Here is a 27,969-nt window from a genome sequence, read left to right as displayed (position 1 = left end):
TGACATTTAAAAAAACCTTCTTTACTTACATAAGCTCATTGTTCCTGATGATTTTGACAGCCACCTCTTGATTTGCTCTTGCCATATCTCTGGCCCTCACCACATTGCTGAAAACTCCTTGCCCAGTGTAACCATACACATTGTAACGTTTATCTAGAACTTCACCAATGTTAACACCTAGAGCATAGGAAAAAAATTACTGTAGAAAAAATTTGCAGCATACACATAAGACAATGGGGAAATTAATAAAGAAAAACTTTCTTGTATACAAATAACTATACAGAGCAGGGATCTCCAACACAGGTAGCCTGTACAGAGTAGCTCATACATCCTAGAAAACCCAGGAAAAGGTCACAACGACGTCTGCAGTGGGCCTTTTAAAATATCTATTATTTCATATGATTTTTCCTTGTGCTGCTTAACTGGCAGTTTCATTTCTGATGCTCTTCATTTTGGTTTCCATGTTGTTTCAAGGACAGAAGAAATCTTGGTAATATGTAGTGAGGAAGGAGGCAGTAGCTTGGGATATTTTTATTACTCAGAAGTAGTTCTCATTAAAGAAAAGATTGGTGACCCCAATAAAGAGTATCATTATCTACGAAGGAGTGAATTCCATACAACTACCTATCACAGCAGGTCCAGATAGAAATCAAAATTCTATTCCACTATGTTCATGATTCTCAGTATGAGAGACAGAGATGGGAAAAACATACTCAATAAGTCTTTTTATCTTATTCTGAACATGGCTCCAGAGCATGGACCAAAAAATCCACACAAATATACACATACATAGTGGCAATATTTCTACAAACCTGGGCGATTTGAAGAACATTTAAAGTTTAAAAAGCACTTAAAGCTACGGAAGCAATGTCTGAGCACCAACATCACAACTTCAAGAAGAACCAGGAATTTAACAAACAGTAAGATCAGCAGAGTTGGGGTGAGGGAGGAAGGAGGGACATGAAATTTTTCCTCTCCCATGACTCCCCACGGGTCTACCTTTTACGGCAGACATTGCTGGTACTCTTTAACCCTCCAAGGATGGCTGCAAAATTGGAAACAGACCCATATTTGCAGCCATCTTACAGGGTTAGAGAATAGTCCCTTCCAGGGAGATCCCAGCTAGTGTTCTTTTAGAACCACATTCTTTGGGTTTCAGTTGTATGGAGCATGCTGAGGTTTATTTCCAGAAAAAGACTGAAATAATGTAAGCTACGCAGGAGTAACTTCACGGCTCAACATGTTATTGTTGTCAGGATTGTCAATTTTACTGGTTAATTGACAACTATACTGTCAATTCCATATTATGCTGTGCTGCAAAGCCCTATAGAATTACACGGTGCAGTACACAGTTCAAATTTAAAACTTCTAACACAAATGTGCTTTAGGAGATGCTATGACATTAGTACATTTTTCTTGCTGGTCATGTAAACACAATTAGTTTAATTTAGCGACTGTACTTCAGTAGATATTGTAAACAAACTGTGGTAGCCACACTCACGATAATATCCTTCTGCATCAGTCCAATTATCCCTGAGGTTAGGGTTTTCTTTGAAGTCTTTTCCAATGCCAGCAGCCCTAAGGCGTGCACTCTAAAAGAAAGTAAGAATCTAGCCTTATTCTTTATGTTCTACATAGTTTAAAAACTGAGTTTGCTTAATGCTTGGATGTGGAACTAAAGATCTACAAAACCTGATACGTTTAAAATACAAAATAAAAAGTATCGATTGCATTATACATCTAAACAATAATTAAGCAAATCAACATTGGTTGCCAAAATGTGCTTTACTAATCAATGCACTTTAATTCTATTCACAAATGGGGTCTTATATCTATGACAAGAAGGTAGGTACAATTGGGGGAGGGAGTCCTGTGCCATAAAAAGAAAAAAAAACCCTTTTAGGTCTATTTCTGACAACATACAAAATGTACATCTCAAACAGTCACAATTAACTTTACTGATATATGCACATCCTAATACTTAAGTCCACTGAACACTATTCAGTAATACCAGAATAATAATTCTTAAGATGGTCAAATAATTATATCCTAAAATTAATGGTTAACATTTCAGAAATCTGTTCAGTAACTTTTAACAAGTTTCTAATATATGGTTCTTGCTTGTTTTTTGGCAAAAATAAACACTTGATGAACACTATTACAATAACTTAAGACTTTGTCAATGAGCAATAAAGATTCATTCATTCAATACAATAACATATTTTTGTGAAACTACCTACATCAAAATATGCAGCAAACATGTCATCCGATTCTGTGAACATGTCAGGTGCTGTGATTTTCTTCTGAGATGAACCTTTAAAAAAAGTTTTTATTATGAATACTAAAAATAGAATGAAGTGAGAACCAAGCTGAGTAGTGCAACACATTTCCACAGACAGAACTTTTATATCATTTTTTGCTTTTCAGTATCACCAACTCTGGCTGCAATTCAACCCACAACTATTCCTGCTTAAGATCCCAATATTTCATGGGACAAGCATGTGTAAGAGGTTAACAGAAACTTCACATAATTTATTATTCCATTGTATTGGGGCTTGCTGCTAATACTAAGCAATTGTGTTCTACCTACATTTCACTTTTATAGGGATCCTGCAACATTCATATGCATCAGCATCAGGCTTTACAATGCTACACAGGCACACTGTTAGATACACCACATTGTAAAACCCTCGAATGCAAACCTTGAGATAAACCTCACCACATAAAACCTCACTACCCTAAGATGAGTAGAGAAACGTTTTTGAACAATGACAGCTCGTTCAGTCAGCTTGACAGTGACATGCTTTTATTTTCTGGTGACTCAGCAGGCTAAGTCCAAAAGTGGCCTGATATAATTTAACTAGGCTTCTACAAATGACAAATAACTTGCACAATCTTCCACAGTGCTTTCAACACAAGGACACCGTCGTTTTAATCGTAGCTGCCATGTTCTTGTCAAACATTTGATCTTTTGTCGCATCATTCTTTCAGACTCACACAGCAACATTGCACATTCTTACCATTATTTTGCTCAACAGTCATGAGGTTGTGCTTGGCCTTCACCGAGGCCTCAAAAGTGTCCATATTTTCCCGCTCGTACTCTTTAACATCTGCAGCTACCCGTTCTAGAATGTCATCAGGTGAATTTGAGCGACTGCGGGTACTGCTCTGAGGACTGCTTGGTTCAGATGGCATGGACATGTTACTGTCTTCAGCTAAGTATTTGTATTTCTGGGAGGAGAGGGAAAAATAACTTCGTCAGTCTTGATATAAGCTAAATATGAGATTCTCTACGTTCTAAAATACTCTATATCAAATGGCTGCCTAACAATCCTCAGAATGCTGGCTGAGGGCTACTGTTGAATCACCACGTGCGTTAATGTAAGACTGTAAGCATGCTGCAGGCTGTAACTGCCCAGCATTTAGTATGTGGAGTCTTTCAATGTGTTCCTTGTCTGCTCCCTTCACTTTTGCAGTTCTCCTGTCCACACATGGGAACCCAGGTTGGAAGTTTGTGGTGGTAATAAAATATGTCGGAAAGTTGAACCAATGGCTTCTGGAACTGCATGACCATGCTTTAGGGGAACTTTCTAGCTGATGCACGACTTGATACTCCACAACTTCCCTTGAAACATTATACAGAGGCAGGATGGGCAGTCCTATTAAGATGGGCAAGATTGTTTTCAGCATCATCCACTCTCCTGTCCTCTTCCCCACCGTAACTCTTGCCTTATCATGACTGGTACAAGGCCTTGCACTGAGCTTTACACTGATCACTCTTGTCAAAGACCAGAAATTATTTAATCAGTGATACCTACCCAAATTTCACTGATTTCATGTAAAGAACCACATATGCAGCCTATAAGAGTAACTTCCTTAGAACCCATACAGCAGAGGCAAAAGCAAAGAGTTTCTATCATCTGGTACATCAAAGGTGGGCAGAAGTTCACTCATGAATGACCAGTTACTCTGCAAGCAATTGGAAGTAGTTCTCTTCTCCTCCTCCAGTGCTGCTGTAATCACTTTCTTAACCTTCCCTTTAAAGCTACCGCAGCAGTTTCTGTCATCTTTCATGAGAAGGGGGTACACACACAGAGAATTGTGCTGGATGGGGAACCAACAGCACCAGCAGCACACTTTTCCCATCTGCCTCTCCTTCCTACACACAGAGACCCATGCTCTAGACTGGAAAGGGACATGCTATTGATCCTTTTCCTCTGCCTCAAAGCTGCTACTAGAATCCTCCGGGGAAAACATAAAGATGACTGTGTTACAATTTGGGATGCTAGTGGTAGTTTTCCCCACCTGAGCACTGTAGACATGCTCTGAATTGCTGTAATTTTTGTACAAGCTGCCGTTTTGTGACTAGCTCCACCTACTGCAATGCCACTGTGCGACTGGCTCCACCCATCAAGCCAACACGTAGCTGCTCAGATGCTTGAAAAAAAAATTAAGTAGCTCCCATTAACATGAAGTCTCAAAAGTATCTGACAGGTTTTGACAGCATAACAGATGATATTTTTACTATATTTACTGGGAGGGAGCAGACTGTTTATGAGAAGAGGAGTAAGCACCATCATATACCTGCACGATTGCTTGTCTCTGTAACCTTCTCTGTTCTATGAGAGCTTCTTCATCTTCTTCTTCAACATCAAAGTCTTCAAGGCTATTAAAAAGGTAATGATTGACATATTCTACTTTAGGAATTTATATTCAATGCTCAAAGATTTATTTCCCCCCAATATGCCATTTCAGCATTCTATTAGCTTATCTGTGAAGAAATGAAATTAGTAATACTTTCCGAATTTTTTTTCATCAAAACGACAAATTTTAATCTTTCTCCAAATGTGTAAACTTTCTACATTTTGTTTTATGCTGAAGGGAAATATTGGTCGGGGTTTGCTTAGCCCGACAAAGTGTAGACACTGTGCCAACATTTGAGGAAACAACAGAACAGTGAGGAAAGGTCACTGAACAGTGAAGATAATTCATTTTTAGCACAACTGTATACTAAAAAGCACTTTAGTATTTCGTTGCAGAGAATAGCCTTTGGTGCATCCACCAAAGGCCCAAAGCAAATGAAAAGAACATCAAACTTATGATTTTGAAAATTCATCTCAAGACAGTGTCATCTGGGTTAATACAAAGCTTCACCACAACAATTAGCTTTCTCCTCCTTCAAGGCTTCCCACTGGATCTTCAAGGGGTGCCTCAGTGTCCTTTATGGTTGCTACTGCAACCCAAACTAACACTTTAACTCTGGCAACTTGCTTTTTGTCAACATCTGTTTTGTTTTTTATATCTGTACATGTGCATACATCACTATTAATTTGTGGAAGGGCAAGCATTAATTTGGGATTTTTTCCCCTACAAACATTAGGGTTTCCCTGGATTTCTAGAACTTGATACTTTGAATGGATCTTGCTATCCACTTAAGGGCCACTTCAAAATTAGACATCATAGTGCCTATTAGACTTGACTCAACCTGTCGGTGGTTCATTACTGTATACATACAATCAATTATTGAAGCATTGTAATTCAGTATAAATATTAACATTTGCCTCCCATATGAAAATACGGCTGTGTTCAAGAAAGAATACTTTGATTATTTATCTGCTTATATGACTGTACTTTTATGAGATATCATCAAATATTTAAAATGAGATCATACTTTTCATCTGATGAAGAGTCTTGCTCAACTTTCATTCCTTCAGAAAGACTTCCTTTAAATTTATCTTCTATTTTGCTCCTACTCCTCCTTCTATGGCCACCACGTGACCTGGATCTTCTCCTAAAACGAGATCTACTTCGTCGACCTCTGTCTCTGAAAAGTGAGAAACAATATTTACAAAAGAGTTGTATAAAGACAAAATATTATATTTCATATGAACTTTCATACTTAGTTTTGCATGACAATATTATTTAAAAATACTTATCTGTTCCATCTTGGGATAAAAAAATGTCTAGCAAAGCACAACTTTTTTTTTTTTTTTTGCTGTCAAGTCACAGCTTACTTATGGTGACCCTGTAGGGTTTTCAAGGCAAGAGACGTTTGGAGGTTTGCCGTTGCCTGCCTGCCATTGCCTGCCTCCATGTCACGACCCTGGTATTCCTTGGAGGTCTCCCTTCCAAATACTAGCCAGATTGGGAAGCAATTATGATATAAAACACTAAAAGAACAACAAGACAGAATCCCTATAATGGATGCTAATATGCAACAGCCAACAGAAGCCTAAGATAAAATAATAAACACAGACCCTATACCATCTGAAGGATAATTATGGAATTGGCCTAATGCAGTGGTCTTCAACACATGGGTAAGGACCATCAGGGGTCACAAAGTCCCACCTGTAGAACTGTAAGTCCCTACGGAGCTGTCTTTTGCTGTTTTATGGCAGGGTGGACTCCTAACAGAAAAAAAGAGAAAGCAAGGAAATCCAGCTTCCTCTACCCTTCTACACACTCTGAGAGGAACAACAGTACAGTGAGGAAAGGTCACTCAGCAGTGAAGATAATTCATTTTTAGCACAAGCAGGTTCAGAGACCATCTCCACAAAAGCTCCCCTTTTGCCTGGTCACTCCTTGCTCCCATCAGTCAGTTGTCCCATGCTCCATATGTACTTCCAGCATAGAACCTCCCAACCCACCAGTGAAGTCTAACTCTGGCTCCTGCTATTCCTGTCACATGTGTGTGTGTAATGTGTCGTCAAGTTGCAGTTGACTCATGGTGAGCTCCATTTTCAAGGCTAGTGAGAAGCAGAGATGGTTGGCAATGGCCTTCCTCTGCAGAGTCTTCCTTGGTGGTTTCCTATCCATGTACTGACCCTGCTTAGCTTCCAAGATATGATGAGATTGGGCTATACTATACCATTCCACATCCCCTTCTGTGTCAGTATACACACCTTCTCCGAGGAGATCTACTACGCCTTCTTGGAGACCGACTACGGCGAAGAGGTGAACGAGATCTTCGCCTAATAGGAGATCTGGATCTTCTTTTGGATGGGGACCACCTAGGTGGGCTGGCATCTTTTGATCTCTCACGTCTAGAGAGGATATCATCTCTATTTCGCGTTCTTGAAGTTGGGAGAAGAAATATGGCAAAAATAAAGATTGTACAGAAATTTGTTACTGTTTAACTGAAACCTCATGCCAAAACTAAAAAAAGAAATATATCACATGGATTTACACAATTGAAACATATTACAAAATTGCTAGTCTTTGTTTCCTAGTTACAGAAATATGTGCCTTATTTATTAATATCTTAGCAGGTACAGGAATATAACTGCAAGATTTCTTTGTTAACTGGGGCTAATAGGTCTATTTTAATTGACTTCATTAATAGTTTTTAAGATAATTTATTTCTTGAGCATATTCATTACATTTTACTGTTAACATGTATTTGGACTTCTCAACCACAACTTGGAAGCCTAGAATTCTAAAATAATATATCATCATATTCTAAGACTGGAAGAAAACAAATCTGTATAAAGCAGGGGTGGGGAACCTTTTTTCCGCCAAGGGCCATTTGGATATTTATAACATCATTCATGGGCCATACAAAATTATCAACTTAAAAATTAGCCGACCAAGCCCTAAGCAGGCAGCTGCCCCAGATGACACCCCCCCGCAGGCAAGCAGGCATCCAACCGGTGGTGCACCTGCCCCCTTTAACCCCTCCATTGTCGCCACTTCCACCCCCAGCCCTTTTGTAGTACAGAGGGAATACGTTTCTCCATGGCCTGGGTGGGAAAGGGTTAACACAGTTTCTTGGGCGGTCCTAGCAGCTCCATAGCTAACAACTCTGCTGCAAGGGGGTAAAAAGGTTGCTTTTCTCGGCAAAACAAACTCACATCCACCTTGAATAGAGGCTATTCCTGTCTGTGGGAGGGGGCGGATCACCAATCTTAGATCCTTCTGAGCTAGAGATCTGCCAGGACCCACGAAGGGCCAGACCAAATGATTTCGCAGACCTTAAATGGCCCCCGGGCCTGACGTTCCCCACCCCTGGTATAAAGGATGTAGTTTACATGTTTTCTAATTGCAAAAACTGTTTCTTATATTGAACTGGCTTTTTAAAAAGAAATGCAAGCTTTTTCAGCATAGAAATAAAAACAGAGCATGACTTCAATCCCTTCGTAGGATCTTAATCTTTTTGCAGGACAATCCCCACAGCACTTTTTAAAGCAAGTAAACACTTTTTCCAGCAAACCGCTTCAAATAATTTCTTGTTGCTGAAGACAGGTGTGTGTATGTGTGGGGTGAGGTATTAAGAGAACAGAAACCATTTCTCCATTAATTTTTTTGTTTGTCTAGGCCAGTGGTTGGCAAACAGCGGCTCCCGAGCCGCATGCGGTTCTTTGGCCCCTTGAATGCGGCTCTCCCCGGGGCCCGGGCAGCCGTGGTTCCTGGCCGGCGGGATCCTACCAGCCTTCCAGGAAGCCGGCTCCCCGCCTCCCCACCCCCCCGTTCGTCAGCTCAGCGGCTCCCCCGCATCCCCGTGCCCAGCCAGGCAGAGGTGCCGTGCTCCCGCCCCACTCCAGCGCACCCCAGACGGGAGGAGCCAGCAGGCGAGTGGGAGGCGGCGCCCCCCTCCCCCGGCCTCCCCTCCTCTCTCTCTCTCTGGCGGGGAGGAATCAGAGGCGGCGGGGAGAGGTGGCGGCCGGCCGGCCAGGCTGCTGCTGCAAGGGGGCGGGGAAGAGGCAGGCTCTGCCTTGCATTGGGCCGGAGTGGGTTGCGCGCCCTGTGCACTCCCGCCGCCTCGCCCAGCCAGCCCAGGAAGGAGGGTAGGGCGGCGGCAGTGGGGCGCGGGGGAATCCGTCCCGGAGGCTGACTCTGTCAGCTGGGGGTGGGGGTCAGGCACGATGGACTTTGATGGACCAAGGGTCTGATTCAGTATAAGGCAGCTTCATGTGAGTGCAATTGGGGGGAGTCCCCAAATCTCTCCTCTCATTGGACCTTTCAAGCCGACCGCCTGCCAGTGCCCAGCGCTGGGAGGGTGGGGGGGGGGCAGAGAGGAGCCCCCTTCCTGGGGGGGCGGCGGGGGCCTCCGGGGGCCAGCCTCGGTTGCCGTTTTATTTGGGGGGGGGGCTTGGGAACCAGGAGGAAGGGAAGTCTGCACTTGCACCATTTGGGAGGGGCTGTGGGTCAGTGGTGGAGCATCTGCTTGGCATTCAGAAGGTCCCATGTTCGATCCCCGGCATCTCCAGTTAAAGGGACAAGCAAGTAGGATGGTGGCTCTCAAAAGAAATCTCAGTTGTTGTACTGTTGATATTTGGCTCTGTTAACTAATGAGTTTGCCGACCACTGGTCTAGGCAGAAGACCTGTGGTTTTGTTTTTGCTCTGTTACATACATACACCTTTCTCAGCAGTGTATCTATGAGAAAAACAGTATGAATGTTTGTATGGGCATGCCTGCTTCTGAATGTCAGAGGAATGCACGTGTCAGAGTGATGGAACAAAAAGCATGTGCACGCAGGCATACATTTTAGCATTTCAGTAAAAAGCTCAAAAATTTAGTGTAATATGATTTCCTTAATCGCTGAAGCACATCAGAATTAAGTCTAATGCCCTGAACAAATATAACTGATTTTTCATGCACCACATTCTATGAAAAATGTTTTATTTGATAGCAAACACAAATCTTCCACATTATCACTATATTCTCACTATTTTTACTACCGTCAGCAGTCCCCCAAAGTTATTAGTGAGCCTTGCCACACTTGCTAATGCTGGTAATCTGTAGCAGACAGGAGGCCTTGAAAGAACTTAATCTCAAAAATAGCAACAGCATGTTTTGATCTATTGTAATAATATATTTTATCTTTAAATTAAACACAGTGCTCCAATCTATAACTGTTGATTAAAGACGGCTTCAAAACTGGTAGAAATTTTACATCTCTACTGCTAAGTATATATAATGTATAAAAATAAGAAGCACCCTTATAAACAATTCTTGTTTCATTTGTATTCCTCCCAACTAATACATCCCCTCATACTATGTAAACTCAAAAGTAATGAAGGAATGTTAACTTTCTCAAGCTCAGTGACTATTCCTCCTTCTCAGAATTGTGCTATCATGCAGTTTAGGATAACTGTATTCCAAAAATATCTAAAAGTATTCTACAGTAATAGAGCCACTGTATAAGAGGGCACTGTATAGAGCAGCAATAGAGAAGTGCTTGTGCTCCAAGTAAAATGGGAGTGGGGGAAGGAATCAGAAAACAGAATCAAGGTCTGATTTATGAGAATGACAGTTTGATATCAAGCAGTGTATAAGACCCTAAGAACTGTCATGGTGGGTCAGAGAACTTGATCCATTTATCTCAGTATCTGATCTGATCTGATCTGTCAGGCTTATATGACAATGAAGTTCACAAAAAAGTTGCTATTTGTCACTCTCTCACTCTCTTTCCTCAGTATTTCATATTGGCAGTCAGTGGGTAAAGGGTCTCTTAAATAACATTTGCACTTATGGCTGTCGTGATTAATAACCTAATGGAACTGTCCATGTGTATTCACCTAATTCTTTGAAAAGCCGTGTATGACTCTTGATAACCAAGTATTCAGAAGCAATGAATACATATTCTATCTAGGTTGAAGATAAAGGTTAAACAAAGGATTCACAAGAACTGTTAAGAATGGAAAAATACTTGATATGCACAAAGGCACATATGATGCCCTCTACACCCTGGATATTACACCAGCTCAAGGCAATTACCACAATTCAGAAAACAGGCAATGCAAAACCAGCAATCTTTTACCCTAGCATCCTAGAAGGGATATCTCCATTTTTAAATTGTAGAACCAGTCTGTTATAAATTCCCACTCCGGGGAGTCTAAAATAGGAGCGTAGGGGTATAGTTGAGATATTGCAGTTAAGCAATTGGCTCAATGAAAGGGTAATGGCATTAAAATTGCTCCATCTATAGTAATCAGTCTGAGAATTAAAAAAGATAGCCAAATGGTTCCGTTGAAATGTCAGAGAAGCTGGTGGAGAATGTTCTTCTTTATCACTTTCAGATATGTATATTTTAAATATGTGTTTCTGAAACCTTTATTTTTTTATGCAGGTATCTTTGGGGCAGTGGGATCATTTGAGGGTTTATTTTGTTGTTTTTAAATGGGGGTGCTTCTAATTATGATTTGTAAGCTACCTGGAACCATGATGGAAGGAAGGCTATACATGTTTAAATAACAATTAAAACAAATAAAATTGAATAATAAAATTACCTAATAAAATAATAAAATTACCTTGGTGAGGAAAACCGCCTCCTTTCTGATTCTCTTCTTTTTCTCTCTGCTGACCTGCTCTTTGCTCTCCTACCCGGAGACCTGATTCGAGATGGTGATTCACTCTGCTTAGATCGGTGATCATTAACAAGAGGCGATCTACTGCGTCTCGGCTTATCACGCAGTTTTGGAGACAAACTTCTTCCTTTAGGGCTGCGGCCTGGTCTTCTACCAGGAGACCTGTTTTCTTTCCCTGATGAAGCATCTTTAGAAGGAGATTTAGTAGGTTTCTTTTCTTTATCCATGTCCAGTCTCCTGGATTTTCGATCTTTGGACCTTGATCGTCTGTCTTTGGATTTGCTTCTTTGTTCTACTGGAGATTTGGACTTTTTGCCACGATCTCTGCTTTTACTGTCACTAACAACTGGAGATTTTTTATGATCTCTTGATTTAGTCTTCTCTTCTACTTTAGTCTTGTCCTCAGGAGGAGATTTGGACTTCTTATTTTTCTCTTGAGAGCGCCTTTTAAGGGTTGGCGATTTTGTTTTTCCTACTTGGTCTTGTGACTTGGTTTTTTTAGAAGGGCTTTTGGATTTTCTTCTTTCTTTTGACTTACTTCTAGTTGTTTTCTCTTTGACTCCATCAACTCCTGACTTGCTTTTCTTTTTATCAGATCTGTGTCGAGTCCGTTCTTTTGATTTACTTCTACTCCGTTTCTTTGAAATAGTTTTATCTGCAATCTCATGTTTTCCCTTAATGTTTGAGGACTTAGTTGCAGATCTAGTCCCATTTCTAACCTTGTCATTGATCTCTCCCTCTTCTTCAGAACCTGACTCATAACCCTGCAATATTAATCCCATCCCAGATTGAACTTTTCCTTCCATTAACTCATTTTCAAGTTCAGCCTTTAGCAACGCTCTTTGTTTTTCCAAGTCTTCTAGAGGGGCTAAGAAATCAATTTTAGTTCTTTTTGCTGGCCCATCTTCTTTATCGGAGGCATCAACAACTTCCTTTCGTTTATGTTTCTTATGCTTGTGTCTATGTTTATGCTTTTTGTCTTTATCTTCTTCTGAAGAATGTTTGTGTTTCTTATGCTTTCCTCTGTGTTTATGTTTCTTTTTTTTATGTCTGCTGTGCTTGTTTGGAGGTTGCTCTACTTCTGAAATTTCCCCATTTTCTTCATTTGCACTTCTTTCTGAAATATCAGCATCTTCAATTCTGTAAACATGTTAAAAGAATAGATCAGGCATCAAATACAATATTTTAAATTAACAGGACAGTAATTGCCTCACATTTCCCATTTATGGCTTGCCTTTAAAATTGTGATATGATTTTAATTGTAAGACATCTTGAGCAGGCCTCTGAAGAGGCAACATAAACCTACCACAAATAAGTAAATAAATATAGAACATTCTTAATTTGCACTCAAACAGCAAGTCACTGAAACAATCATTTCAGTTTGTGCAAACATCAAGATGCCTCACATACAAAGCTGTGATTAGACAGTAAACACTCCATATATGCTAGTGCTGAGATATAAGAAACCAAAAGCAGCATCACTGAGTATTTGTTATTACTTCTGTTACAGACAGGGATGCTGGGAGCCACCATGGGTTTCCCAGACAACAATTCCTTCTGGACCATTCATCCCACAACCAACCATTAGACGAACTGCTACTAACCAATTATTACCCTAATCATGAATCATACTTGGTTTTCCATCCCAGTCCTCATATTTATATTGCATCCTTCCTCCAAGATGATCAGAACATCGTGCATGCTGCCCAATTTTACCCTAATATGATCCCTGAGAGATAGATTACACCAAAAACTATAGATACTACATGGGTCGCACTTCTTCTTCCTTCTCAATAAAAGGATGGCCAATTTTATAATCATACATCAGTGGCACTTTGCACAGCTCCTGGAGCACCCAGAATTTTCTTCCCCTCATCCTCCCCACAACAGCCTTTGTTACTAACTTTTAAATTGATTCTATCTAAATTTGTTAACTGGTGTTAGTCACTTGGAAGCCTTTTTTTGGTTGAAAAGCAACATACACAAGAATTAAATCAACCAACCAATGGCTTTGTTCTTGAATGACTGTAGCACAAGCTGGACTGCCCCACCAGAACGTTTTTGAAGTGACACTTGGGATCTGAAAGTATACTTATGCACTAATCTTTATTATTGCTTTTTTCATATTACAGATTTTCTTTTGGGGCCTTATCATTTGAAGTATTAGTATGCACCTTGTTATCAGCTGCTTTCTTCACAGAGGAAAATTATATTGTAAACCATTTCCCCACTACAATTACTTGCTAATTTGTAATGAAATCATGAACAGTATTGTGAAAAAGAAGATACCAACCACCAGCTATATGATCATAAAACAGATCCAACATAAAACCCTTTTTTGTTGCATGATGAAGCATTAGAATTTGTGGAGAGATAAAATTAAGAATAGGAAGACTAAATATAATAGTTGATTGTTTAATTAGAGTACCTGAAATTACTAAAATTTAAATGAGCTGCTCATACATAAGCTTTCAGTCTGTGCTTAAATACTTAAAGGTATGTATACTTATGGGCGTGAGCTATTCATATTATATAAGGAGCAGTTTTGATCTAAGATGGCTAAATGCAAAGAATACAGGGCTATTAAAGATTATAAAATTTACTACAAAGTATAAAAATATTATATTACATCACAGCACTACAGAAGGGGCCTCGAAGATTCTTCACAAAATTATCAGCACTGCAAATATGAGTATAATATGCAAAAAGTCGATCATTTCAACATTTAAAAGAAACTCACTGCATCTCTACAAACATTATTCTCTGAAAACGATTAACTCTTAAACAGTATTAGTTTTACAGTTTCTATATAAAATGTTATTGACAATGTACTAGAAATGTACTTCACTGGTAGTGCTTTCCTGGCTCAGGGGCTTGCACCGGCGTCAAAGCCGGCATTCCCGGGGCGCAGCTGACTAAAGCCCTTTCGGCCCAGGAAGTGACGCCTGCAAAAAGGCAGGCGCAGCCCTGTGGAACCCAATGGAGAGCTTTACAGGGTTTTTCTGAAAAAGGCATCTTTGGCTTGCTGCACTTGACAGCTAGTTGCTCAGGAGGTGGTACAGCTGTGCTGTCCCTGGACCAGGATAAGTACCCGCCCCCCAGGATTGCACTCTAAGGCAACTAAATGCAAAAGGAAACCTGAGGGAACCTTCTTTAATCATCAATGTATTCTGAAATGATTTTCTGATATACATTTTACAGTAAATGTTCAAAATGCAGGTAAGGATCACAAAAATGCTGTTAAATGCTTAAACATCTAGAGAATCACAAACAATGGGAAAGAAAAAGATGCTCTCTGAATTGTAAGAATTGTTTTTAAAACACGAGTTTGCATATGCTACAGCTCATTTTGGCAGATGCTGAAATCAACAGCAAAAGCACAGCTGTGTGAACTTACTACCTATATTATCTTTATGGGTTATTTTTATTTTTAAATTAAATGCCACAATGATGAGCTTTATATTGTAATCACCTAAACAGATTCTATGGCTGCCAAATTCAGTCTTCAAAAATCAAACAATATTTTTAGAAGTCCAATAATATTTCTTTTTAAAGAATAATGCAGTTCTGGCAAACCTATAGTAATTTTGAATCTACCAAGCTGAGTTTTAATTAGTAAGTCGTCTATACTAATTAATTTCTTTTTATGCCATTAAAGGTTTTTGACTTTGACTTAATTTCTACATACTAGAAAGTTGAGGAATCCCAAAAACGTCTACTCAGTTTCCTACTCAGGGCTCTTCAATGGCACTTACTCCCAGGAAAGGATTAAGACTGCAGTGTTTGAACACATATCAGAGGTTGTGCTTGTTACATGTTTGTCCCCTAAAGAAATACTTGGGCATTGGGTAACTAGCCTATTCGAAAACAGCTCTGATTTTGTTAAACAGTTCCTCCACAAACTGCAGCCCTCATTCAGAACTGCTCACATAAGGCAGACTATCTTTTTTTTTCTGTACGATAGGCAAATTCTATTCAACTTTACTCAGCACAGTTCCACTGAGCTCAATGAGTCTCACTCCAAATTAACCAGCACAGGATTGCAGGCTTAGATGATCAGCCTACTATCAAAAGTCTATCAGCTTTTTCCTGAAAGCCTCTCCAACAAATGGCTTTCCATAAACTTCTATATTAAACAAGAGTCAAATGTAATTCAGCACTGAAAGTCAAAGGTTAGATATCTCCCTCAGAGATAACATTTCTCATCTCTGTTTTACAGTCAGTTTGATGATGCAATGGCTGAATTTGTGTATCACAAACCAAAATTAAACTGCAATCAGACACAATTTGTTGCTATGCCTGTATGTTCCCTGCTCAGCATAAAGACCTTGACTGACCCGACTGATTAACCTCCAATTGACCATGATACAGGCACCTTGGCAAATCAGTATTCTAAATCCTAGGCCTTTTACGCATAGTGTTTTCAGATCATGCATAAAAGGCTTTGGTTAAATCCCAGTATAGAATCCTAGCCTGAGGAGAGTAAACAAACTTCAATTTGCTAAGGTATTTTTATATCTGGATATTAAGGCAAATAGAGCCTGGTCAAACAGGGAAGTTCCCAATCCAATTTCATGCACAAGAAGGGAACATGTGAGCACAGCAACCAAGCTGCATCGGTAGCCAGTGCCAAACAAACCTCTGTTTAATTAGTTTGCTGCAATGTCTGAATGTAGTGTTTACTCACAGTTTCCAAACAGAATTTATTATAGAAGATTGGGGAGAAGGGATGGAAAGCCACCCCAGTTAGAGCTTATGAGCTTTGTGTGTGGGGAGGGGAGAGCACACAGAGACAGATCCTGTACAGATCCCCAGCCTTTTTTTGGAGGGCTGGTTTACACAACTATATCTATTATCCAGAATGTAAAGCCAAGCAGTTATCCCAACAGTGGTATAACTTATTTTCAAACATACTGCACACAGTTTACTCAATTTAACCTGCGTTAAAAGGAATTGCACGATTGAGATAACTTTTTTCCTAACCTCATGATTTCATCTGTCAAGTATGGCAGTGTAATACAAGGTTTTATGTTGGCAATCAATTTTCAGACACACACAAAGCTGCTTTTCTACCACGTCAGATCAGTGCTCAGTACTGTCTACTTTGATTGACAGGAAGGGACTTTCCCCCCTAACACCTGCCACCCAAGATTCTACACTGAAGATCAAAACGGAGTCCTTATTCATGCAAAGCACAGACCCTCTCAAGACCCGGCTCTTGAATTTTGGTTTTATATTTCAAGCATTCCCACACAGCTCATATTCCAAAAACGTTGTGGAAAACAAAGATTTTTTTAACAGCACATTACATTGTAACCATTGTTCAACGTGTATGACAAAAACCAGAAGAGGTTTATCAGCAAAGAACATTACATTTTTACAAGGGAACATCGGGGAGCAGAAAAACGAACAAACATGGATCCATTTTTTAAAAACAGATTTCTGACAGCCTTATGGTGTTTGAAAACAATTGAGAGACTGTGTTGACGACTTTATAAGGACTTTCATGTCTCAGTTGAACCCTGTAGGTATATACCTTGTGTTAAAGTAGTTTGGCTAAACCAAATTAACACAGTGACAAAAAAAAAAAAAGCCACTGAGATGCAAAATCAATTTGTTACTGAAGTGTTCGCCAGCCCACAAAAATAGAAGCCGGGTTGTGTATACATGAGGAATTATCCCCACCAGCCCGACGAAGCTAGAAACCGGCGCTCACTACTAGATCCGGCAGCCTCGTTTTAAGTGTCTCCGAGTTCAGCCGAGTTTATTGTCATGTAAGCAGCACAGGAAGGCAGGCTTGAGGCAGATTTTTCTCCCTTGCGTGTAAGCCACGGCGAGAGAGGGGGACAGCCTACACCAACCGCCTTAAACAAAACAAAAGGCCTTCCTGCAACCCTCAACTAGGCCTGAGGCAGACGGGCTCCGCGATCACAGATGCGCACCGAGGGCGAAGGCCGCGTGGGCACGTCGGGTTGGGGAACGAAGGGGCTCCTGCGTGGCGGCGAAGGGCGCGCGCGCATCACCCAGCACGAGCAAGAAGCTCGCCTTGCTCGAGCCCCGCGCGCCAGGCCTCTTCCCAACCGTCACAGCCGCCCAGCGGCCGCGTGCGCGCGCTGAGAGGCCGTTCCTGTCCTCGGTCTCCTCATCCCACTCCAGGGTACCCCGCTTTTCCCTCGATGACGAACAGCGGACAACACCCTTAAGGGCCTTTCGTGTTAACGGTTCTTCTTACCCGGGACCCGTCAGCCCTGACTCCACCATCGTCGCCGCGGCCATTTTGAACTCCCGAACTCCTTCTCCGCCGCCGCTCAGCGCTGCCCAAGACACTGGGGCGTGGCGCATGCGCTGTGAGGGCGCCCGCTAAGGCGACAGAGCAAAAACTTGCCGAGCATGGCGTAGCCCCGCCCCCGTAGCCGGAACTGAGGTAGGCATCGCGCGCCAGGAAGAGAAAGGGGTAACTTCCGATGCGTGGGCGTGGTTGGGGGTAGTCTAAAGGAGAGTTCACAATGTAAAGATAGCGGTACTTCCGGTTCCCTTTGGAAAAGGGACTACGTGTGGCGTATTGAACGACGAGAAAGAATATGACGCCATAACGATATTGTTATGGGGAGGTCTTCCCATTCTGCGTATTACTTTGCTCAGTATATGGCCATACGTATGCCGGAAATGAGGAATGTAGATCATGCTTATCTCTATGGTTTCAAGCAATTCAGCGGATAACGGCACGTCCTGTCTTAGGGAGCGTCTCTAAAAGACACTCGTCAGGCGCAGGCGCAGAACGTCCCTGGAAGTTTCTCAACCTTTGCACGATTGATCGAGTGAAAGATAGTTGGAAACCCTGCTCAGCCCGAAATGATGGCAATAGGTTCGTTGCATTCAGTGCCACGTATTCCCAAATAACTGCGTCACGTGTGACTGTAGCTATTGTGGCTTAATCCTGTGCGTGATCACTAGAAGTAAAATGCCCTCGTGCAAACTTTCTTGGACTAGAGACCACTATTTCAGATGTAGTGAGCAGGTCCTTATCCCACAGTTGTTTTGAGTAAGGAGGAATGGGGGGGGGGGAAACATACTTGTCTGCTGGTTTTTCTTTTTGTTACGGACTTAGTTACCCGTCAAAAATACCTCTGAGTTGACTTATTGATTGGGAGTAGATTCAGAAAGTTCTTCACCGTGCACTGACATATACAACGATCACAAGGTGTAGTGATGACTACTGGTTTAAATGGCTCTTAAGAACTCAACATGTACTAGCAGCTTGTTTTGCATTTGAACTCTCCATAAGGATACGTTATGAACTAGCAGCTTACCTTAGAAGGACTCCAAAATTATGGTCCTCAGATTCGAGCTAATGATATGAAAGAGGCTGATGATGTATTGATATGAAATGGACTGTTTCTGGACGCCTGTACCTGTCTATTCATATACCACAAGAAGTCTTGAAGATTTTTGCAAGAATGGACATTTGCAATCTCGTGTAGTCAGCAGTTACGCTATTCTATACCTGTTGAAGCACTGCCTGGTTTGTGTACAATATATGGGCAGCTTGATGTGGTTTACATGCCTTTTTTACTTTACCTGATGTCTACTATGAAGAAAAAGTTTATTATAAGTAAAATATACCTTTTGATACTTGTTAACAAGGATTTTCCTTTGTTATATCTAACTCCTCATCTTGGTATGTTATGCTATTTGTTTGCATTACAATCTGATGTTATATACTGCCAGTGCTGTATAAATTAGCTGTAGTTTCTAAGTTACCTTTAAGGCAACTCCAGGTAGTCCAGATTGCAGTGATCAAGGCTCAGTGGCCTGGGTCAGTGTGGCTAGATTGGCTGGACCCAAATAAGGGATAATTTATGGACTAGATGTTAGTGGCAAAAGGCACTTTTGGCAGCACCATCAGTGTACTTTTCTATTAATGCTATTGTTCCTGTACCATGACTGGTCATTTCATAGTGTCAGGACAATGACTTACAGTGCAATCCTATGGAGGTCTACTCAGAATCTTACTGAAATCTACTCAATAGTGGTTCTTAAGATAGCACTGTTAGTGTGTCACCACTAAATAGTATACACTGATGTTTTTTCAACATACAGTGCGTTTCTAAGGAGAGTTACTCCAGTCTAAGCCCATTTGGTCCATTTCTCAATATTCATGGGTTTCTGTAGTAAGTGTGGGGTACTCTGCTGAAGGTGGGAAGGGGGATCTCCTTGCTGCTGTTTGCCAGTTTCCTTTTAAAAATACCACAAGCAGGTATGTGCATAGCAGGTAAGTAACATTCTCCCCGTGGAAAGATAGAAGTGGGCTGAAATATAATAAATGGAGTAGAAGAGATTTAATTTTCAGTTTCTCAGGACAGTTGACAGGATTCTTGAATGTTTGGGTTTTTGTCTTAATGTGTTAAATGTATAAACTATAATACTTCATCTATCATATTGGTTAACTATTGTACAGATCTGCTGTTTGAATCATATCAAATATCATGAACAATTATAAAAACAAGACAGTTTCTTTAACTCTTCAGTTGATAATAGCTAAACTAGCTCAGGTTGAGATCCAGCAGTGGCATTTGTAGAATGGCCAGTCTGAGGAGCCAAACAGAAATGTTCAGGGATTTTTAAAAGGGATCAGAATTTCAGTATAATGCAACAGTCGAGGGGGGCCCTTTTATGAGGGATGCCTTATGCAGTCTGACTGAACTGTTTTCTGTGTTTTGTAACTGAGTCCGTGTGAGGAAGACAAGCTATAAATGAAATAAATAAATAAATTTGGCACTTGTTGCTTTTGTTACTCTGTAAAGTATAACATACTATAAAGTATAATAGCTTGGAGGGCTTTAAGAGGGGAGGGGACATATTCATGGAGAAAAGGGGTATTCATGGCTATTAGTTAAAATGGATACTAGTCATGCTGCATACTTATTCTCAGAGGAGCATGCCCATTATATTGGGTGCTGTGGAACACAGGCAGGATGGTGCTGCAGCAGTCGTCTTGTTTGTGGCTTCCTAGAGGCACCTGGTTGGCCACTGTGTGAACAGACTGCTGGACTTGATGGGCCTTGGTCTGATCCAGCAGGGCCTTTCTTATGTTCTTATTCTTTTACAACACTACATTTAATAGGCGCCATCTAGCCAAAATTAAGGACTTTTAAATTCTATTAGTTTCAATAGAAGAGTTAGGGAGCAACCCTAAGCAAGTCTACTTAGGAGCAAATCCCATTTTATTCAATAGGGCTTAGTCCCAGGAAAGTGTTCTTAGAATTACAACCTTAAGTATGTGCATGAATTCATTGGAACCAACGGGATTTAAAAGTGTGTAACAGTTGCAGGGCAATTCTTGATATTTCCAGTCTCCTTGCTTGCTTGAGCTCATGCACACATCTTTGTTATGAACGTGCTTGGAAACCCAGAAGCGTGCCAGTTCCATGCACCTCAGTATAATGTTGCCAACCAAGGAGGTGAAACATCTTTCTGCAACCAATGGACTGTGATTGAGCAGAAGGAAGGAGCTGTGTTGCTCACCTTCAGAAATTCTGGCACAGTTTTACCAAACAGGTTCCAAGCCACAGCGCATATAAAAATAATATACATATATTACACAAAGTCAAGTGTTGTGCTTAGATTTCTCAAAAAAACAAAAAAGTAACAATACAAATAAACATGCAATCTGGGCAAAGTGCGTTTCTTCTACAAAAACGATTCTATGGAGGAAAGGAAGCTGTTCTTAGGTAAGCTGCTAGTTTGCGTGGGTAGTTTTTGGCCTCCGGCATCCACATGTTCCAGATTATGTCAGCAGCAGGATTTTGCATAAGTGTTTGCTTTTTGCATGATAAGATGGCCATATTAGAATTATACTTAGGGCAGGCACCTTATTCTCCCTCCGCTATTTCCTCCTTCCCCTCCCTGAAAGCCCCCGTAACCTCTCCCCCTTTCCTGCTTCAGTCTCTCCTTCTGACATACTACCAACCTATCTCCCCACTCCCCCATCTTCAGCTTTCCTTCTGACGCCTGGGCAACCCCTGCCAAGGAAAACTGTGGCCCAGTTGCACAGTGCCAGCCAACAGGCTAGGCCCAGTTACATGGCGGAGAACCTGAAAGGATGTGAGGGTTAACTACTTTTTTTTTTTACTCTTTCCCTCCTCCTGACAACCCTCATGACCTCCCCTTTCCTTGCTTTCTTCTGTCCTTCTCACCTACCTGCCAATCTACCCTTTGCTATCCAACATTTTCATTGATATTATTTCATTTATGTCCTGTGTTTCTCTGCAACGGGGACCCAAAGCAGCTCCCACGATTCTCCTCTCCTCCATTTCATCCTTACAACAACCCTGCGAAAATTAGGCTGAAAACGTGTCGAAGTGGAAAAGCAAAATCACATTTTTTTGTGTGCTTGTGTACTAATGGACTTGTTCTCAAAGGGGTGGGATGAAAGGAGGACGCCAGCTTTGCCTTCTTGCTAGCATGACGTTCCTTCCGAAGATGTAGAAAAGGGCAAGAGTCCAGTAGCACCTGAAAGACGAACAAAAATATTTTCTGGTAGGGTAGGAGCTTTCGTGAGCCGCAGCTCACTTCTTCAGATACAGCTAGAATGTGAATCCATCTGTCTTTAAGTAGAGGAGGGTGAATTCAGACAAGCATTAGTCCTAATCCCATCACGCCTGCTATTCACATTTACATACTGTTAACGTTTACATACTAATGCTTGTCTGAATTCACTCTCCTCTACTTAAAGACAGATGGATTCACATTCTAGCTGTATCTGAAGAAGTGAGCTGCGGCTCACGAAAGCTCATACCCTGCCAGAAAATATTTTGGTTAGTCTTTCAGGTGCTACTGGACTCTTGCCCTTTTCTACTACTGCAGACAGACTAATACGGCGACCCACTGCGAATTATCTTCCGAAGATGGTTGCAGCTACAAGATCAGTCCTGAAATTCTGCAATAAAACCAGCGAAGGTTTGCAGAAGCCAAAGAAAGGGCACCTTGCTGTGTCGTAGCGGCAAATAAATAAATAAATATCCTACGCGCAGCAATTTGCCCATACTCCCTCAAGCGCTTTAGAGGGAGGGATCTAAACGTGGGCAGGAGGCTTTGGATTTTGAAGCTGGGGGGGGGGGAGAGCGGAAGCGGCGGGGAACCCACGGGAGGCAGCCTGGGTCCGCCTCCCCCGCCGAAGGGAGTGGAAGATTCCTCTCTCCCCGCTCTGTTGCGCTTGCGCGGGGGAGAGTCGCCGGGGGCTCAGCGGAGCTTTCTCCTGCGCAGGGCGGGTGAGCAGAAGATCGGCAATGCTCGTTAATGGGTTTCCATGGACCTTCGGCCAGGGATAACGGAGGTCTATTTTTTAATGGCCAGGCATGAGCTTCTCGCCTCTGCCGGCTGCATTTTGAAAGACAAAAGCGCAAAGGGGGCCCCTGTTAGCGGTCGCCTCCTTTGTGGTATAAGCTCCGACTATCTCTTTTCAGTTTCCCCATCTCTGCTTCTGCTTCCAGTAAACAGGCGACTTTAGTGCTCGCCTAGCTTGCCTTGTTCTAGAGCAGTGATTCCCAACTTGGGGTATATGTACCCCCTGGGGTGCAAACCAGGACATTTATGGGGTACATGAAAAAAAAAAATAATAATGGTGGATATATAAATTTGAAATAACAGCCACTATGTTAATGACAAACATTTTGGTAATATGAAGGGTACGATTTATAGAAATGGGTAGCGCAAGTGAAAAAAGGTTGGGGGCCACTGTTCTAGAGGGAAGCCGAGAAAGTAATTAAGTCTGTAAATGCTAGAAATAGTCTGCTATTGACTTGAAGATTATTGGTATGTTTTTCATGTCGATTTTTTCTTTTTGTAAAGGAATATTGTGAAAACATTGGCTTAAATATTTGCAGTGTTGTTTCTAGGTTTTTAGAAGTTTGATGCGATGCGACTGTAACCGCAGTGATCTGAGTTTGTTTGTGAACAGTTGTGTCAGCATAGCAGTTTGGCTATTTTTAAAAATGCATGTCCAGTTTTCTTTCCAAATTTAGATGCAGATTTAACCTATAATTTTAACAGGTTGCTTTAACAAATCAGAAAGCTAAAGCTATATTGTAATTGTGCCAGTTTTAGCAAGCGAGAACAGCTAAACATGGGGCAGATTTTTAACTTTCCTTTCTCTTACAGACTTGTTCTAAAGGCACATGAGTAATTTTACAAGCTCAAGTTGCTTAAGAAAAAATATACTCTGTTTTTGCAACGATGGACCTTGACATTTGCCAATCTGGTGGACATGAAATATGCAAATGATTGAGACAATGGTGCTTAATACACAAGAGAAGAAAGTTGTCGAAGATTTTTCTCCCTGAAAACACAGAACATCTTTTCCTATTGTCATTTGTATTCTGGATGTGGATTGAGGTAATACTTAGGAATATTTACATCGATTTAAAGAGTCCAATTATTGTTTTCTTTTTGTGAAGTCATATTTTGTTTGAAAACGCTTCAGTCATTCCAGATTCTTGGTTATTGGTACAGTGCATAAATTGTTGTGCTAAAGGATTTGGATGTCTCTTTTGTCTCTGGCTGCATCCACATTGCAGTGAGTATAGGTGTTACTTTCATTGCCACTGCAAACGAATGAAGCATCCACACAAATGGTTGAGCAGTGAATTCCCACCCTGCACCAGCCATCTTGCAGCTTCCCCTCCTCATTCTCATCCAGGCAGTCTGGACAAAAACTGCCTGCACTTTCCCCCTTATATCTCCACAACAGAACAGGCTAGAGACTTACTTTTTTTAAATGAAAGCTGGGAATTCAGAAAACCTAGTACATTGTGCCTCTAGATTGTTATAACATTATTGCAGTAGTAATCACTGATTAAAGGGAAAGCCATGACAAAGCCATTTCGTGGCACAGCAGGGAAAACAGTGGTTGCAAGGAGTGCACAGAACTATCAGAAATGCATGCCTTCCTGTCCAAGTGACATGCGAATCTGTTTGGACTGCATTCTATCAAAAATGTAATCACAGAATAGGTTTGAAAATTATTAGAGCAAAGCAGAGGAAAAACCTGAAAAGTGGATATGAGCAGCGCAGTCCTAAGGGGGGTGGTAGTTGTGGCACACCCAGGAATGGCACACCCACGGTGCTACTGTGCTGCCTCCTGAGCAGCTTGCTGTGCTGCAGTCAGCAAGTCGCACAGGAAAAATCCTCTAAGCCCATGAAACTGCTGCATGCAGTTCCATGGGCTGTGCCACCATTTTTGCCGGTGTAAGTTCACGCTGGCAAAAGGGGCATTCCTGGGGTTAAAGGTCTCAGGGAGCTGACTAATGTCAGCCCGGCCCCTGAAAACGCCCTTTTTGGCACTGGTGCAAGCCCCCGTGATTGAGGTACATTCCTGCGGTGGCTGGGCTGGCGTTCATGCATGTCACCGCCAGGGTGCTCCCTGGCACCAGCGTGAATGCCCATTGGGATGGCTCACATGGCATTTACACCGGCGCCATACCGCCTCCAAAGCCCTTTCAGCTCCCCTCTTAGGATTGCACTGTTAGAGATGATGATGTGTTGATGCTGACTGGGGGAAAAAAGGGTGTTCCAGTTTAGAAGCAAAGGCAGTGCAAAACACCCATGTGGAAGCAGTTGCACGCATGGGAAAACCTTTTCTCAGCAGTAAACTACAACATATGGAGGCTGGTAAAACACATTAACTGGAGATTTAGCTATTTGTTAGGGGGAAATTTAATTTGATAGTTCCACCAGGTTTGGGCCAGAGCTGAAAAGGTCTTGGCTCTGGTCGAGGAAAGCCAGATACTTTTTGGGCCAGGGGCCACCAGCAAATTGTTACCAGCTGAAAGATAGTAAGTTAAAAAAAATATTAGCACAATCGGTCTTTCTTTCTCGTTTTTTAATGACTTATTAGATTCTTAAATTACAAAATACTCTTTATTTAAAATACTTTATAGATAAAAACTTCGTAACCCACAGTTTGCAAAATATCGATGATCAGATTTAAATTAATTAAATGTATGTTTGTTCAATGTGAGGACTGGGGATGGAGAATTTTCAAGAGCCTGATAATACGGCATCAGGATGACTTTCAGGCATCTTAATATGCATATGATCTACAGTATCTTCTGAAGACATCTGAGAACTGACATAGGCATGCAGTTCTTCTGTTGAAAATGGTACCAGTCTGCAAATAGTACCAGGCTGTATAGGATTGAAACCCTTATGAACTGGATATTTCTGCTGTTGCTTGGGAGATCTTATTATGTCTACTCCCTCTGGCTGAAAAGAGATTTGAACGCACTGTGAATGTGAGACTTGCCTCCACTTGAATTGTAATTCTTCCTTTTAAAAAAAATAGGTGGCTGTTTCCACAAGATGAGTCGCCGTGGCAACAACTGGGCCTACACTGAGGTCATTGACCTCCTGGATATATGGGGAGAGCAGAAGATCCAGAAGTTACTTCAGAGTAGCTATCGAAATATGGACACGTTCCAGGTCATTGCAAGTGAGATGGCAAAGCGGGGACATGAGCGGACGGCGCAAGAATGCCGCACCAAGACAAAAACAATGCGCAGGGATTACAAAAAGGCCAAAGACAACGCTTCCTCTGGGAGCGGACGTATCCTGTGTCCTTTCTACGAGCAGCTTGACAGAATATTGGCTGGGGATTCTAGCTTCAAGCTGTGTCGGAGGCGACAGAATATCACTCTGCCAGAGGACTCTTCAGGGGATACCAATTCCCCGTGTCCCATGGCAGAGGGAGTGGTGCCAGTGATGAACGAGGACTACATGGAGGGTCAGGATCAGTGTTCTCCCTGCACGCAGTTATCATTGGAAATCTCTGATTCTGCCACACCCAGTCCCATGTTCTACATGACGAGGGCGGCATCTGCGAAACCTGCAAGCATGTCTTGGCCAGCAGCAAGTAAGCACTGCGCTTGGATTCTCCGAATGGACCGCACTTCCATAGGAATTGTGCGCTCGTCCTCTGCACTGGGGCTAAATTGCTTTTGATAGTTAATGGCTATACTTGTTGTGTTTTATAACTCATGCATGTTTTTTTCCCCTTTCCCCTGCCTACTAGAAGTTGATCATCCAGCTCCTTCTCTGCCATCTTTCTTCCCTGCTCATCCCGGCAGCTCATCAAACAAAGACTCAAGAATGGGTAATACAGCTGCTTTTGAGATTTATTGATATACGTCCTTTATTTATAGTCTGCTTTTTAAGGATGCAGCCAGACAGCATAGGACATCCAATAATCAGTGTAAAAGGACTCGGATTGCTAAACTGGAAAACAATGGAAACAAAAAAAAAAGTATAGAACATAACATACCATAAGCAATGCAGAGAATGGTATTAGAAATGCAGAACACAATGCAGTAATAGCAACATAAAACATACAACAAGGAGTGGAAAGACCACAGTCCTATTTCCTTTGTAAAAACAGCTTCCTGGGCCAATCCATCATATTATATCTTTATTCCCTTTTCAGAAATGCCCTCCTGAACATTTCTGTTTTACACAATCTGAGGAATGATAAAAGTGTGGGAGCCTTCCTGATCTCCTCAGGCAGGCCATCCCACCGAATGGGAGCCACAGTGAAGAAAGAATGTGTTCAGGCTTGAAGGCCTTTGCAGTGTATTTGCAGTCTTTATTCTCTTTAATACGCACGTTTGCATGTGTGGTTTATTTTCAGATGTGGCTATACCATCGTCGCCGACTCTGCTGCACAACTGTGCAACTCTTTCTTCCGAAGGGCACCTAACCAGAGTCCGAAAGCGCCAAAGGAAAACGAGGAATGACTTGGTTATGGAATTGTCGAGGATAGCAGACAGGAGGGTACAGACAGCCACGGACCGGATCCTGTCCTCCCTGAATAGGTACGCCACGGCAGACTTGCAGGACCGTGAGAGAGACCGTGCAGACACTGCTCAGATCATTGCCATCATGCACCGCCAGACAGAGCTGCTGGAATCTCTGGTGCAGATGCAGTCCATCGAACAAACGCCTGTCTCCCCTGCGCCCTCCTGGCACGCCCGGCCTCGTGCTGCCATCTCGCCTCCCTCTCGTTCAGGGGTCCCAAGGCGGACGCTCATACCCAGAGTGAATCACAGGAGAAGGCCCCAGAAGTACAGCCCTTAATTGCACGGCTGCAGTTTTGTCTCCTGACTTTATAATTTTATAATGTTTCTTTCGATTCCTTTGCTTTTATTTCTTAGCACGTTATACAAGGTGTGAACTTCCCCCTTCCCCTTTAATTAATACTGGGAAGTGGGACAGTAATGCAGTGGTGAGCATGAGACAATTTGTCTCTTCCATGTAACCATGTCGCATCCTTTCATGGTTGGAGCCAACTTTCCTCCTCTTCTGTGATGTATACATGATGAAGGTTATACCATCCTAATGGACGTATTGGTGAAATTGTATGATATTGTGTAGGGGTGAATATAGTACAATATGAATGAATATTGAATGCTTACTTAGTATTAACAGTAAGCTAGCTGAAGTACAGCAGTGACTCAGTCCCTGCCTAGAGGGTTTCACGCACCTCTGCAGGTTCCCTTGATTATGGCCAGACTGCAAAGCTTTTGTGCCGATGGGAGGAGAAGATGCCTGATTCCTTCCACTTTGCACCAAAGGGCTAAAAACTCATTTCCTTCCCAGCTGAAAATGTAACC

General features: G+C 41.9%; 2 protein-coding genes across 5 annotated transcripts in view; one reads left to right on the top strand and one right to left on the bottom strand.

Annotated features, from left to right (window-relative positions):
• Positions 1 to 17,650, bottom strand: part of PRPF4B (pre-mRNA processing factor 4B) — a 28,757-nt gene extending 11,107 nt beyond the window's left edge. For 3 of the 4 annotated variants that reach the window (XR_008933490.1, XR_008933489.1, XM_056854831.1), the window contains exons 1-9: positions 17,541 to 17,611; positions 11,252 to 12,448; positions 6,903 to 7,073; positions 5,672 to 5,824; positions 4,585 to 4,666; positions 3,021 to 3,231; positions 2,241 to 2,314; positions 1,502 to 1,592; positions 30 to 177 (exon numbers count right to left, since the gene is read on the bottom strand). Coding sequence is in view for 2 of the 4 variants with exons in the window: in XM_056854831.1 (XP_056710809.1) it covers positions 30 to 177; positions 1,502 to 1,592; positions 2,241 to 2,314; positions 3,021 to 3,231; positions 4,585 to 4,666; positions 5,672 to 5,824; positions 6,903 to 7,073; positions 11,252 to 12,448; positions 17,541 to 17,584 (2,171 nt within the window). In the remaining 2 variants the exon portion in view is untranslated. Of the gene's footprint in view, positions 1 to 29; positions 178 to 1,501; positions 1,593 to 2,240; positions 2,315 to 3,020; positions 3,232 to 4,584; positions 4,667 to 5,671; positions 5,825 to 6,902; positions 7,074 to 11,251; positions 12,449 to 17,540 lie in introns of all 4 variants that reach the window. The other variant, XM_056854829.1, reaches the window with a different exon arrangement.
• Positions 17,651 to 25,992: 8,342 nt separating this feature from the next.
• LOC130481938 (uncharacterized) lies at positions 25,993 to 27,452 on the top strand. The gene is made up of 3 exons (XM_056854724.1): positions 25,993 to 26,216; positions 26,376 to 26,456; positions 26,988 to 27,452. The coding sequence occupies exons 1-3, from the start codon at positions 26,042 to 26,044 to the stop codon at positions 27,431 to 27,433; spliced, it is 702 nt and encodes a 233-aa protein (XP_056710702.1). The 5' UTR covers positions 25,993 to 26,041; the 3' UTR covers positions 27,434 to 27,452.
• The last annotated feature ends 517 nt before the right edge of the window (positions 27,453 to 27,969 follow it).

The sequence above is a fragment of the Euleptes europaea genome, chromosome 8 (genome assembly GCF_029931775.1).
Source record: "Euleptes europaea isolate rEulEur1 chromosome 8, rEulEur1.hap1, whole genome shotgun sequence".
Lineage (NCBI taxonomy): Eukaryota > Metazoa > Chordata > Lepidosauria > Squamata > Sphaerodactylidae > Euleptes > Euleptes europaea.
This window is presented reverse-complemented; position numbering and strand designations above follow the sequence as displayed.